This window comes from Salvelinus namaycush, chromosome 7, assembly GCF_016432855.1.
Source record: "Salvelinus namaycush isolate Seneca chromosome 7, SaNama_1.0, whole genome shotgun sequence".
NCBI lineage: Eukaryota > Metazoa > Chordata > Actinopteri > Salmoniformes > Salmonidae > Salvelinus > Salvelinus namaycush.
Window position 1 is genome coordinate 10,465,979 of NC_052313.1, and position 15,664 is coordinate 10,481,642.

Sequence of the window (15,664 nt, forward strand, 5' to 3'; positions counted from 1 at the left end):
GAATAGAGATCCAGAAAAGTGAGTCCTTTGGCTTTGACTGTGTTTTGTGACACTGTGAGGAATGTGCTTGTCATCATCATTATCATCCTCTTCCTCCTGTTCCTCCACACCATCATCATCCTCATCTAGGACCAGCCTAGAGGGGGAAGCCCTAAAATTAATTGCTGTGTTAATTTGTTGATTGGGGGGAGGGAGGGGGGGGGGGTGTTTTAATTGGTTGATTGAGGGGGTGTGTGTCTCTGATTGGTGTGTAGAGGCGGAGGCGGAGCTGGCTGCTTTGGAGGATCTGAGGCTGAGCAGAGCCACACCCTATGTCTCCATTGACCCCAGCAGTGTTGGTGAGACATAGCTACAGATTGAACACCAGATAATGTGATTTAACCCCACAATTTCACGTTTATACTGGTAGTTACAGTTGTGACTATACAAAATGTCGCCAGAGATTTTTAAACTAACCTGGTGTTGGCGATACTATCTTCGTCCTCGATTCGTGGAAACATGAGTCTCGTAAAATATCTGTGTCTAGTTGCAGGGGGTTTGTTTGAATTTAGAAAATGCTCTGTTATAAAAATAAATATAAATGTTTTGCTCCTTGAAGTAATTTAACAATGTGTATGGCGCCACTAGGGCAGCAGGTAGCCTAGCGGTTAAGCGTGTTGAGCCAGTAACACAAAGGTTGCTGTTTTGAAAATCTGTCGACGTGCCCTTGAGCAAGACGCTTAACCCTAATTGCTTCTGTAAATCAATCTGGACAACAGCATCTGCTGAATGACTGACATGTAAATGTATTTTTCAAATCTTCTCTCATTGATTGAGACAGATGGGTCCACGATGACAGACACCTGTCTCGATCAATGAGAGAAGACTTGAAATAGACAAGATGGCGGGGTACACATTGTTGGATTGCTTCATGGAGCAAAACCTTTATTTATTTTAATAACGGAGCATTTTCTAAATTCAAACGGACCCGTTGCAACTGGACCCGGACATTTTATGAGACTCCTGTTTCTACGGATCGAGGTTGAAGATATTATCGCCAAAACCAGGTTAGTTGAAAAATCTCTGCCTACGTTTTGTATAGCCACACCTGTAACTACTAGTATAATGGTTCAGGTCTGGGGAGTTACAATCTGTAGCTAGGTGACACACACACACACACACACACACACACACACACACACACCACAACAACAACAACAACAACAACAACAACAAAACATCTCCAAGCACATAGATGCAGTGATAAACAAGGTGAGTCCTTGAAGAGTTAAATGTCTGGTTAATAATGAGTCTAATGGGATTAGAATGACATGCTCTAACATGTTTCACAGCAACCAGAATACTCTCCCTCCTGGAGCACTGTCTGGAGACATTACTGTGTCTCTGTCAGTAGATACCAGCATACTCTCCCTCCTGGAGCACTGTCTGGAGACATTACTGTGTCTCTGTCAGTAGATACCAGCATACTCTCCCTTGTGGAGCACTGTCTGGAGACATTACTGTGTCTCTGTCAGTAGATACCAGCATACTCTCCCTCCTGGAGCACTGTCTGGAGACATTACTGTGTCTCTGTCAGTAGATGTATCTGCTGTAGTTCTATTTATAGCCACAAGGGTGCACCATGGTACAACTATTTGTTTTAGTTTATATGAGACAGGTGGATTCTGTAAAATTGTGTGTGTGTGTGTGTGTGTGTGTGTGTGTGTGTGTGTGTGTGCGCAGGTGGGTGTCTGAGTCTGGAGGAGGTGCGGCTTAAGCAGCAGCAGGAAATGCAGGCCAGGAGGAAGCAGAGACAGGTGAGACACACACGCACGCACACACACACACACACACACACGCACACACACACACACACGCACACACACACACACACACACATGCATTGAGTGGGAGATATTGTCAAGATATTGGATGTGATGATAATATAGTGGATCTGTTCATATTTATTATTTTTATATTGTTTCAGATGAAGAAATATATGTTTGAGACGTCACCAGTGGTGTTGGGATGAAGACTGAGCCACAGAGAGACAGAAAGCTGAAGTTATCATTAAAGTACAGACGCATCATCATCATGTGAATGATGCTTGTTGCTTGTATGTCTAAGTCCAGCACTGGGATCAATGTTTCAGTGTCACACTGTATTATTTTATATTTTGTACCAAATAGATTTCATGTTAGTTTCATTTAGTAAAAAAAAAACTATTGCTAGGCTACAAAAGTTTTACTTCCATCCTTCTGTTTAGTGAGTATCACAATGAACTGTACAAATGGCTGTTGTTCATATATACAACATGGCTGCAGAACATTGTACTCCTTCTCTTTACCCTCATCGTTCATGCTTTCTGTGTTTATAAAGTAACACGTGAATAAAACCCTCCTATGGAATACTTCTGAGGTTAACTTTGAAATGTCTCTACAGCCACGAGTAGAGGACAGCCTACAGTATCCAATCACCCTGTCGTTCTAATGATGACACAACCCTATAGAATCCCTCCTCCTCCCCTACCTGACTTCCCTGTCAGAAGTTTAGTGTGTTAACATCGATGGTTGACGTTAATCTGTCATGCGTTCTCTAAACTACCTGCTCGGAGAAACCAGACTGAACACACAGAAAACACTGGGAGGAGAGAAATTACCTTTACAACTACCGTAAGAAATACATACTAAAAACAGGGATCTCACGCTGCTGCTTAATCACACTAGGTTTTTAACAATCAGAATCAAAAGTGAAAGTTAACTTTTGTACAAGGCTCGGTCATTCCAGAGGAGGAATTGTCACAAGATGAAAATGGCTTCCAGAGTATCTCTCCAAGAGGACGATCTATCCTGTGCTGTGTGCTGTGACATCTTCAAGGATCCCGTCATCCTGTCATGTAGTCACAGCTTTTGCAAAGCCTGTCTGCAGGAATACTGCAAGGGGAAGGGAGAAAAGTAATGTCCAGTTTGCAGGAGAAGATCTTCAAGGGCAGATCCTCCCTGTAACCTGGTCTTAAAGAACCTGTGTGAGGCATTCTTACAGGAGAGGAGGCGGAGAGATTCAGGGGAGTCTGAGGAGCGCTGCAATCTGCACAACGAGAAACTCAAGCTCTTCTGTCTGGATGATAAACAGCCCATCTGTGTGGTGTGTCAGACCTCAAAAACCCACAAAAAACATGACTGCTGCCCCATAGACGAAGCTGCACAGGAGCACAGGGTACAGTAGAATACAAATAGTAATAGGAACACACAGAAAAACAAACTAAAAAGACAGCAATATTAAACAGCGGCCATTGTCTGCATATTAAGTGATAATGAAGAACTATATTAGCACAGCATTCTAACCTGTATTCACGTCACATTTTAACATGGAAAGGGATGTTCCTAAAAATTCCCCTTTGTTTATACACTTTGACTCCTCCATCTATTTCTCTCTCTCTCATATTCACTCAACATCTGCTTATGCCAGGAGGAACTCCAGACTGTCCTGAAGCCCTTACAGAAGAAGCTGAAGGTCTTTAATGAAGTTAAAGATATCTGTGATGAAACAGCAAAGCATATTAAAGTAAGGATAATGACTCAATAGCGTTGTGCAGAATATGTATGATCCAGTGTTTATGCGGATAGTTTACTGCCTTTCCTCGCACTGTCTCCAGAACAAGGCCCAGAGCACAGAGATACGGATTAGAAAGGAACATTTAAATAATGTAATGCCTTTCCTCTCACTGTCTCCAGAACAAGGCCCAGAGCACAGAGATACGGATTAGAAAGGAACATTTAAATAATGTAATGCCTTTCCTCTCACTGTCTCCAGAACAAGGCCCAGAGCACAGAGATACGGATTAGAAAGGAACATTTAAATAATGTAATGCCTTTCCTCTCACTGTGTCCAGAACAAAGCCCAGAGCACAGAGATACGGATTAGAAAGGAACATTTAAATAATGTAATGCCTTTCCTCTCACTGTTTCCAGAACAAGGCCCAGAGCACAGAGATACGGATTAGAAAGGAACATTTAAATAATGTAATGCCTTTGTTATCTCTGTGTCCAGAACAAGGCCCAGAGCACAGAGATACGGATTAGAAAGGAACATTTAAATAATGTAATGCCTTTGTTATCTCTGTGTCCAGAACAAGGCCCAGAGCACAGAGATACGGATTAGAAAGGAACATTTAAATAATGTAATGCCTTTGTTATCTCTGTGTCCAGAACAAGGCCCAGAGCACAGAGATACGGATTAGAAAGGAATTTGAGAAGCTCCATCAGTTTCTACGAGAGGAAGAGGAGGTGAGGATAGATGTTCTCAGGGAGGAAGAGGAGCAGAAGAGTCAGGTGATGAAGGAGGAGATGAGCAGAGAGATATCATCACTTTCAGACACAATCAGAGCCTTAGAGGAGGAGCTGAGAGCTGAAGACATCTCATTCCTACAGGTCAGCACTGCGCTCTCTAAGTTGACATGATGTGTTGGTATGTGTATTGGTTGACTGATAAATATTGATTGATTGTTTAATTTAATCTTGTCTTCTGTTTTTTCAGAACTATAAGGCCACAGTGGTAAGGTAAGTGATCTGCCTCCTATCTCTCTCTTCTCTGTGGTTCTGAACCCAACCCTACAGCAACAGCTGCACTGACTCCTGAATGTTCTTCTCTGTGGTTCTGAACCCAACCCTACAGCAACAGCTGCACTGACTCCTGAATGTTCTTCTCTGTGGTTCTGAACCCAACCCTACAGCAACAGCTACACTGACTCCTGAATGTTCTTCTCTGTGGTTCTGAACCCAACCCTACAGCAACAGCTGCACTGACTCCTGAATGTTCTTCTCTGTGGTTCTGAACCCAACCCTACAGCAACAGCTGCACTGACTCCTGAATGTTCTTCTCTGTGGTTCTGAACCCAACCCTACAGCAACAGCTGCACTGACTCCTGAATGTTCTTCTCTGTGGTTCTGAACCCAACCCTACAGCAACAGCTGCACTGACTCCTGAACGTTCTTCCAGAGCCCAGTGTACACTGCCGGATCCACAGCTGGTCTCAGGAGCGCTGATAGACGTGGCCAAACACCTGGGAAACCTGCAGTTCAGAGTCTGGGAGGCGATGCAGGGGATTGTGAAATACTGTGAGCATGACAGTTCTTCTAGATCGCTGAACACTGCGGAATTAAACTCATACTATTACCTACTTAGCCAAAACAATAACCTTTTCTGCACAACAGTTTGTCATCTCTCATTATCTTCACATTACATTACAAATGCTAAATACCTTTTTGCTAAAAAGTCCACACACACAGCTAGGGGATTAGAGAGCACACTTCATCATCAACAACAACAACAAACAACAATCATCAAACAATAACAAAAAGAATACCCTATCTCTGATCTCCCTCAGATCCGGTGATTCTGGACCCCAACACTGCCAACCCAAATCTCATCCTTTCTGAGGACCTGACCAGTGCCATATACAATGAAGAGAGACAGCAGCTTCCTGACAACCCAGAGAGGTTTAATTACTATAAAATGGTCTTGGGCTCTGAGGGCTTTAACTCAGGGACACACAGCTGGGAGGTTGAGGTAGGGTTCAATAAAGCCCTTGGTGTGATAGCAGAGTCTGTCCAGAGGAAGGCAAAAGTAGAAAGTGGATTCTGGTGTTTAAGCCTTTGGTGTGTAAGCCCCTGTGATGCTTATGGTTATGATGTTGGTGGTGATATTAGATATAAAGTAGAGTCCCCACCGCGGCCAGACATCCAGCTCAGATTGAGACAGAAACCCCAGAGGATCAGAGTGCAGCTGGACTGACCCTGATAATAACACACATTTATACACTATTACACACACTTTCACTGAGAGAGTCTTTCCGTATCTTCTCAATGAATGTGCCCTCCAGCCAATGAGCATATTACCAGGGTAGGCCTCTGTGATGGTGGAACAGAACACTTAGAGCCTCTGTGATGGTGGAACAGAACACTTAGAGCCTCTGTGATAGTGAAACAGAACACTTAGAGCCTCTGTGATGGTGAAACAGAACACTTAGAGCCTCTGTGATGGTGGAACAGAACACTTAGAGCCTCTGTGATGTTGGAACAGAACACTTAGAGCCTCTGTCTATAAGGGTGGAACAGAACACTTAGAGCCTCTGTCTATAATGGTGGAACAGACCACTTAGAGCCTCTGTCTATAATGGAGGAACAGACCACTTAGAGCCTAAGGGTGGAACAGAACACTTAGAGCCTCTGTCTATAATGGAGAAACAGAACACTTAGAGCCTAAGGGTGGAACAGAACACTTAGAGCCTCTGTCTATAATGGAGGAACAGAACACTTAGAGCCTCTGTCTATAATGGTGGAACAGAACACTTAGAGCCTCTGTCTATAATGGTGGAACAGAACACTTAGAGTTTATACTGTAGAATGTTATTTGTGTTTCTTGTCTCAGTTATGAATTGCTCTAAGCAGAAGGAAGACAAAGCATGGGAAGCAGTTAGTTAGGTAAACACATTAACTTTGTTATTTTTGGATGTACCTGAAGCTATGGTTATTTTTAAATCCATGAAAAATGTTATACTTTTTACTATGTGTTTATTTTGTTTTTAATATTGAATTGTATAGATTTGAATTGGCTGAAAATAAATCGAATTTGTGATATAAATCACTCAATATATAGTTTTAATATTTTGTCAAATGAATTTTAATAAAAACATACTGTATATATTCTTGTAACTGAAGGAATAGGCTGATAATTGCTCTGTCTTCATGTCATTCTCTGCTTCTACCAGTAGAGGGCAGAGTACACCACATTTACTCTCTCACTCTCCAGCCACCACACACCTTCACCCTGTCATTCTAATGATGACTCAAGCCAACCTCCTTCCCTCTCATGTGGCGTTCAGGACAACTGGGAACTCAGAAAAAAACGAGCTCCCACTGAAAGATAATTTAGAACGGTCATCCAACTCGGAATTCCTCTTTCTATAGCTCCGACTTTCCGACCTTAATATTACTGACATCCTGATTTGACCTTGTTTTTTTCTAAGTTCACAGTTGTCCTGAAAGCACCAAAAGTGTTTGATATTGCTGCCTCTACTTACATTGTTTCCTCTCACACTTCACTCTAAATATGAAGACCCCAACCAGGTCAACACAACCAGGTCAACACCACCAGGTCAACACCACCAGGTCAACACCACCAGGTCAACACAACCAGACACCAACCAACATGACAGTAGGGATCATGTGTATGTTTTTAAAGATTATTTATTTCAACAAGTAAAATCTGCAGTAAAAAAAAGCTTGTGTACAGAAGTGTACAGTGGTTTATAGGAATAGTGGGGATTAAAGGTGAAGGGGTTTGTTCTGCCGGGGGAGGGGGTGTCTGGGGTTTGTTCTGCCGGGGGAGGGGGTGTCTGGGGTTTGCAGTCTTCAGTCTTCTTCCAGGAAAAGAGTTTGGATGTGAAATGGAGACAGATGCCAGTGGAAGAGTAGCAGAGGGAGAATGGGATGAGTGAACATTTATGCCTCGGCACATTCACCTGCAATAGAGAGGAGGGAGAAAAGAGAGAGGAGATGATTTCTACCAGTGAAGCACATTCATATGTATCTGATCGCCATAATAATATTGTACATCTGTGTATGTGTGTGTGTTGTCGTACCGTTCTGGGGCAGGATAACAATGTTCCCAGAGAGGATTCCTGTATCCAGAGAGAACTGCATGAACCTCTCCTGGAGATCTGCGCTCACCTCTGGAGTGCGACCTACAACCACAACACGACCAGGTTAACACAGCCAGGTTAACACGACCAGGTTAACACAACCCGACCAGGTTAACACGACAAAAAAGTTTAACACAAGCAGGTTAACATAAGCAGGTTAACACAACAAAACTCAGTTAACACAACAGAACCAAGTTAACATCAACACTACCAGGATAACACAAAACTACCAGGTTAACACAACCAGGTTAACACAAGCAAGTTAACACAAAACTACCAGGTTAACACAACCAGGTTAACAAACAATACCAGGTTAACACAACACAACCAGGTTAACACAACCAGGTTAACACAACACAACCAAGTTAACATCAACACTACCAGGATAACACAAAACTACCAGGTTAACACAACCAGGTTAACACAAGCAAGTTAACACAAAACTACCAGGTTAACACAACACTACCAGGTTTACCACAATCAGGTTAACAAACAATACCAGGTTAACACAACACAACCAGGTTAACAGAACACAACCAGGTTAACAGAACACAACCAGGTTAACAGAACACAACCAGGTTAACAGAACACAACCAGGTTAACACAACACAACCAGGTTAACAGAACACAACCAGGTTAACACAACACAACCAGGTTAACAGAACACAACCAGGTTAATACAAACAGGTTAACAGAACACAACCAGGTTAACACAACACAACCATGTTAACACAAACCCACCTGTAACATGACCATGCTAAAACCAGAGACCAAAGTGAAACTGTGAAGAATTACACAAAACATGAGAATCTAAAGGTCTGAATTAATTTCAGACATGCAGACAGCCAGACAGACTTACTGAAGAGTTTGTTGAGCACGTCAGTTACTCCGTGTTTGGTCTTGATGGTGTGGATCAGAGCAAAGTCATCATACTGGACAGCTACCACACGCATGTCATTTTCATTGTTCCAACCTGAGAGAGGGAGAAAGAGATATGTAGTTACGTTGACTGTGTGTGTGTGTGTGTGTGTGTGTGTGTGTGTGTGTGAACTCACGCTGGCTGGTGAAGGTGAAGCGGCCTGGTATGTCAGTCTTCTTGGCCAGATGGGTCATCCTCCAGCAAGAGCCATCAGCGCTGAGAGAGCAACATCAGTATGAGTGAAATGGACACACACACACGGACATACAGACACGGACACACGGACACACACACACACAGACATACAGACACAGGCACACACACGGACACAGGCACACACACGGACACAGACACACACACGGACACACACACACACGGACATACAGACACACACGGACACAGACACACACACACGGACAGACACACACACGGACACTGACGGACATACAGACACACAGACACACACAAACTCACTTCTGGTTGGCGCAGCTGATGTCCAGGTCACCTCCGGCAGTGGGCAGCATCATGGAAGTTCCCATCTTCATACCAGCCTTACGTTTCACAAACCACTTGGCGTTGGTGGCAAAGCCCACGGCCCACCACTTACCAGCCATCTGGGGAGAGAGAATATAGTTAGAAGAAAAAGAAGAACCACTATTCATTCATTCTCACAATGCAAATTGATTCAATAGTCATGGCAGATGATCCACTGTCCTCTCTCTACTCTGACCCTCCTCAACCCCAGAATCTCTTCTCTCAACTCTTTGCCTGCTCTCTTTTTGTTGTTGTGGCCTATCTCATTTGTTTTATCAGTTCTCTAAGTCTCTCTTTCTCTCTCACCTTCTCCAGGTTGAAGTCTTTCTGAGGCATGACGTCGACGCAGGCGACCAGCGTAGTGCACAGCAGAACTCCCATTATGCTCAGCCTCATGGTTACAGATCGGTGTGTGTGACGGCTCGACTCTCCGGGGTGTGTGTGAGGAGGAAAATGAGTAAGGTGGGAGCTGACTGAGTGTCCTTATATCCTCCAACATTCTACTCCTCCCCTCTCCATCCCTCAAAGATGTAAATCTCACCCTTACACAACTGCACGAGGAGGTGGGGGAGAAGTCAACAATGTAAGCAGAATGATTTGCTGCTGTCCTCTCCTTCCATTATCTCTCCTCCTCTCCTTCTCTCTCCTCTCCTTTTCTCTCCTCTCCTCTCCTTCTCTCTCCTTCTCTCTCCTCTCCTCCTCCTTCTCCCCCAATAATGGTACGACTTATCTATTTAGACAAGTCTGATTCCTGGTCTGAACAACCTCCACCCTGAAATCCACATGTAAGCATGAAGACACACACACACACACTAGAATGCACCAACACATATACACACAGTATCCTCAGAGTGAGGTAAAGCATAGTCCTCATGTTAACCCCATACCCTTTAGGGCTGCAACATGTGAGTTGTAACATTCCTCTGTCAGTCACGACATTTAACACTGCGGAGGACAGAACATGGGTTAACATAGGTCATGTAACGCTTGGGTTTGGGGTGAATCCCTCCTGAAGGATACATTACTTTGAGGTCTGAAGGTTACATAATCTCCTGGAGGTTATATAACTCTGAATGGTATATAACTCCTGGAGGTTATATAACTCTGAATGGTATATAACTCCTGGAGGTTATATAACTCTGAATGGTATATAACTCCTGGAGGTTATATAACTCTGAATGGTATATAACTCCTGGAGGTTATATAACTCTGAATGGTATATAACTCCTGGAGGTTATATAACTCTGAATGGTATATAACTCCTGGAGGTTATATAACTCTGAATGGTATATAACTCCTGGAGGTTATATAACTCTGAATGGTATATAACTCCTGGAGGTTATATAACTCTGAATGGTACATAACTCCTGGAGGTTATATAACTCTGAATGGTACATAACTCCTGGAGGTTATATAACTCTGAATGGTATATAACTCCTGGAGGTTATATAACTCTGAATGGTACATAACTCCTGGAGGTTATATAACTCTGAATGGTACATAACTCCTGGAGGACATATAACTCTGAATGGTACATAACTCCTGGAGGACATATAACTCTGAATGGTATATAACTCCTGGAGGTTATATAACTCTGAATGGTACATAACTCCTGGAGGACATATAACTCTGAATGGTATATAACACCTGGAGGTTATATACCTCTGAACGGTACATAACTCCTGGAGGACATATAACTCTGAATGGTACATAACTCCTGGAGGACATATAACTCTGAATGGTACATAACTCCTGGAGGTTATATAACTCTGAATGGTACATAACTCCTGGAGGTTATATAACTCTGAATGGTATGTAACTCCTGGAGGACATATAACTCTGAATGGTATGTAACTCCTGGAGGACATATAACTCTGAATGGTACATAACTCCTGGAGGTTATATAACTCTGAATGGTATATAACTCCTGGAGGTTATATAACTCTGAATGGTACATAACTCCTGGAGGTTATATAACTCTGAACGGTACATAACTCTGGAGGTTATATAACTCTGAATGGTACATAACTCCTGGAGGTTATATAACTCTGAACGGTACATAACTCCTGGAGGACATATAACTCTGAATGGTACATAACTCCTGGAGGTTATATAACTCTGAATGGTACATAACTCCTGGAGGACATATAACTCTGAATGGTACTTAACTTTGAGGATACATAACTTCCATGAACTCTCTTTTTTCTGACAGAGACAGGCAGAGTCTTGTAGGCAGGGAGTCTGTTACATAATACACACACATACACACACACACGCACAAACACACACACACACACACACACACACTCTCTCTGGGATGTTTAGAGCGGGGCTACTGGTTTGCAGAGTCATACCACAGTTGTATAAAAAATATAATAAAAAACTGACCCCTCCAGACTACATCTGGGAGATGAGCGTTGTAGAAATGTTGTGACCATAGTGAGACATGGTAGACAATTTATAGGAAAACACACACAAAATACATTCTGTCATTTTAATGTGTCATATGTTTCTGAGCAGTCAGAACTCGGGCTCGGTCGCCCTTTGAAATCTTCCTCAACATATTGGCTGTGAAGAAGAGATGAAACAAGTTCAGAACGACCACAGAAACAAAGACTGACTATACGAACTAAATAAACTTGGAGAAAAAGCAATGAACATGTCCATATAATTACATGCAAATATGTTTCTATAGCATATCGAATTTGTGCTGCGTGTTTAAAATGAGGTAACAGTTAGATAAACTTGTTTATGCAATTTATATAACTGATTGTTACGCAAGTACCTTTCCACACACCCTGCAAGAAGGAGTACACATGATGTTTTTTGGGGGGAATGTTATTTGACTACATGAAGGCGCCATAAACAGATGTAAAATACATTTTATATTGGATATTCGGTGGATATTATTTTTTATTTTTTTTACAATCCACACCTTTTTATATATAGGCCTACATAAAAAAAATAAAGATTTCGTATTTCAATCGTCATTATCTCTTTAACAAAGCGTGCCATGACTATGAAAATTGTATATTCTTAATCAGGGGTGGATGGAGAAGATCAAAATCAACAACCAAAAAAGGGTGTGGATCGTTCTGCATCCCCCAGATTCAGAATATACAATTTTCATAGTCATGGCATGATTGGTTCAATAGCTAGTTATGAGAGAAAAATTCATATCCACGGAATATTCCGTATAAAACTAATTTTACCCCGTTGATACGGTTTCATAGCTACCAATGTCTGGACGAAGTTTTGAAATTGTATACTGATGACGTGCATTGACGTACTGGACACACCCGCAGCACCCGCAAGGCGCGAGGCCACGAGCTCTGGGGGCCCATGCCTGTCATGGATGTTATTTTATCAATTCAGTAAATCATTTCGACAGTAACCCTCCCTAAAGTCATTCATAAATATTTTACATTTCCAGATGTAGTAGGAAACAAAGTGTTTGTTTCAGGAACATAACTGAAAAAAGTGCCTCAGGACTTGACATACTTTTGATTAAACGTATAAGGGGATATCCGTGAACAAATGCTATGGTCAAGGCTACGATGGCACCAGTGCAATGAGTGGAGCTTATTCAGGTGTTCAAAAGCGAATATCAGACCGAGAGCCTAATGCCTCTTAGATAGTTCTTTATGAGTTTTAGTTAAGAAAATGAAGCGACAGTTACAGGGATGGTAAAAACAGCTTGATTACCGTAGCAACATCAGGGAAACTGGGCAGAAGGAAGGAGGGCTTCAAATACTACAGTTCTGCGACATCTTTAATTGAGCCTCTCATTCGCCTTAATTGCCTCCTCAACAAGTTACGGAAAGAGATGAACTGTATAGGAAGCTCTGGGGACAGGTCGTCTGGATACTATACAGCCAATATATTGGCAGATGCAAACAGATGATCGTTTTCTGCAGAAAACAGTTCTTGACGTCTTAACAAAAAAGCGGTTTGCGATTTACTTAATTCTGGTGAACCGGTGTTTGAGTTGCGTGGTGGCAAATATCAACAATCCCTTATTTGTGGTATATCTTGTTATGCATCATTCAAGACTACATTTAAATTGTGTGCAGCGCAATGGACATCGGACTAGAATGCACAATGTCTCAGGAAAGACTGTCTGGGTTGGCAGTACTCAGGATAGAAAACAGTTGGGCCTGCAACCTGGACCTACAGGCCATGGTAAAAACATTTGCACACATAAAAGGAGGACTTCAGGAGACCAGGGAAGTCTCTTAAGTTGGATTTGATTTAATTGAATTTACAGTGAATAATGCATCCCATTTATTTAGGCTATTAGCCAGATAAAACCAGCTGAGTTCAACAATACTGGCTGGATTGATACTCAAACCGGCTCCTTTTTTCCTCATTGTTCGGCTATTTGATGTGTCATTTTTATAAAACGTTTATAAATAGCATCTAAATACACTATATATACAAAAGTATGTGGACACCCCTTCAAATGAGTGGATTCGCTATTTCAGCCACACCCATTGCTGACAGGTGTATAACATTGAGCACACAGACATGTAATCTCCAGAGAGAAACATTGGCAGTAGAATGGCTTTCCTGAAGAGCTCAGTGACTTTCAACGTGGCACCGTCATAGGATGCTACCTTTCCAACAAGTCAGTTCGTCAAATTTCTGCCCAGCTAGAGCTGTCCCGCTCAACTGTAAGTGCTGTTATTGTGAAGTGGAAAAGTTTAGGAGCAACAACTGCTCAGCTATAAAGTGGTAGGCCACACAACCTAACAGAATGGGACCGCAGAGAGCTGAAGCGCATAGCATGTCAAATTGTCTGTCCTCAGTTGCAAGCTAAAGAGTAGAGCTGCCGCTTTCAAGGAGCAGGACTCTAACCCGGACGCTTATAAGAAATCTCGCTATGCCCTCCAATGAACCATCAAACAGGCAAAGCGTAAACACAGGACTAAGATTGAATCACACTACACCGGCTCCAACGCTCATCTGATGTGGCAGGGCTTGCAAACTATTGCGGACTACAAAGGGAAGCACCGCTGCGAGCTGTCCATTAACACGAGCCTACCAGATTAGATAAATAACTTCTATGCTCGCTTTGAGGCAAGCAACACTGAAGCATGCATGAGAGCATCAGCTGTTCTGGACAACAGTGTGATCGCGCTCTCCGTAGCCGATGTGAGTAAGACCTTTAAACAGGTCAACATTCACAAGGCCGTGGCGCCAGACAGATTACCAGGATGTGTACTCCGAGGATGCGCTGACCATCTGGCAAGTGTCTTTACTGACATTTGTAACCTGTCCCTGACCGAGTATGTAATACCAACATTTTAAAGCAGACCATCATAGTCCCTGTTCCCAAGAACACCAAGGTAACCTGCCTAAATGACTACGGACCCATAACACTCACGTCTGTAGCCATGAAGTGCTTTGAAAGGCTGGTCATGGCTCATATCAACACCATAATCCCTGAAACCCTAGTCCCACTCCAATTTGCATACCGCCCTCACAGATCCACAGATGATGCAATCTCTATTGCACTCCACACTGCCCTTTCCCACCTGGACAAAAGGAACACCTACGTGAGAATGCTATTCATTGACTACAGCTCAGCGTTCAACTAAGGACCTGGGACTAAACACCTCCCTCTGCAACTGGATCCTGGACTTCCTGACGGGCCGCCCCCAGGTGGTAAGGGTAGGTAACAACACATCTGCCACTCTGATCCTCAACACAGGGGCCCCTCAGGGGTGCGTGCTCAGTCCCCTCCTGTACTCCCTGTTCACCCGTGACTGCATGGCCAAGCACGACTCCAACACCATCATTAAGTTTGCAGACGACCCAACAGTGGTAGGCCTGATCACTGACAACGATAAGACAGCCTATAGGGAGGAGGTCAGAGACCTGGCAGTGTGGTGCCAGGATAACAACCTCTCCCTCAACGTGATCAAGACAAAGGAGATGATTGTGGACTGGTATGGCAACTGTACAGCCTCCGACCGCAAGGCACTACAATGGGTAGTGTGTACGGCCCAGTACATCACTGGGCCAACCTTCTTGCCATCCAGGACCTCTATACCAGGCGGTCAGAGGAAGGCCCAAAAAATTGCCAAGGACTCCAGCCACCCTAGTCATAGACTGTTCTCTCTGCAACCGCACGGCAAGTGGTACCTGAGCGCCAAATCTATGTCAAAAAGGCTTCTTAACAGCTTCTACCCCCAAGCCATAAGACTCCTGAACAGCTAATCAAATGGCTACCCGGACTATTTGCATTGTCCCCACCCCCATTTTTATGCTGCTGCTACTCTCTGTTTATTATCCATGCATAGTCACTTTACATCTACCTACATGTACAGTTGAAGTCGGAAGTTTACATACACCTTAGCCAAAATACATTTAAACTCAGTTTTTCACAATTCCTGACATTAATCCGAATAAAGATTTCCTGTTTTAGGTCAGTTCGGATCACCACTTCATTTTAAGAATGTGAAAATGTCAGAGTAATAGTAGAGAGAATTATTTATTTCAGCTTTTATTTATTTCATCACATTCCC

The 15,664-nt window shown here is 43.0% G+C and overlaps 1 protein-coding gene and 1 pseudogene across 1 annotated transcript; one reads left to right on the top strand and one right to left on the bottom strand.

Moving 5' to 3' along the window:
* Window positions 1-2,784: 2,784 nt before the first annotated feature.
* Window positions 2,785-5,884, top strand: LOC120050589 (annotated as a pseudogene).
* Window positions 5,885-7,357: 1,473 nt separating this feature from the next.
* LOC120050312 (lipocalin-like) lies at window positions 7,358-9,612 on the bottom strand. The gene is made up of 6 exons (XM_038996892.1): window positions 9,441-9,612; window positions 9,075-9,214; window positions 8,737-8,816; window positions 8,541-8,654; window positions 7,622-7,723; window positions 7,358-7,501 (listed from the first exon to the last, which is right to left on the bottom strand). Exons 1-6 carry the CDS (start codon window positions 9,528-9,530, stop codon window positions 7,482-7,484), a joined length of 546 nt encoding a protein of 181 aa, XP_038852820.1. The 5' UTR covers window positions 9,531-9,612; the 3' UTR covers window positions 7,358-7,481.
* Window positions 9,613-15,664: the final 6,052 nt, after the last annotated feature.

Coding starts and splice junctions, on each gene's coding strand:
- LOC120050312 (XM_038996892.1), bottom strand. CDS start 9,530: ATGAGGCTGAGCATAATGGGAGTTCTGCTGTGCACTACGCTGGTCGCC. Junction 8,655..8,736: donor CTTCACCTTCACCAGCCAGC/GTGAGTTCACAC, acceptor TCCCTCTCTCAG/GTTGGAACAATGAAAATGAC. Junction 7,502..7,621: donor TGTTATCCTGCCCCAGAACG/GTACGACAACAC, acceptor TCTCTATTGCAG/GTGAATGTGCCGAGGCATAA.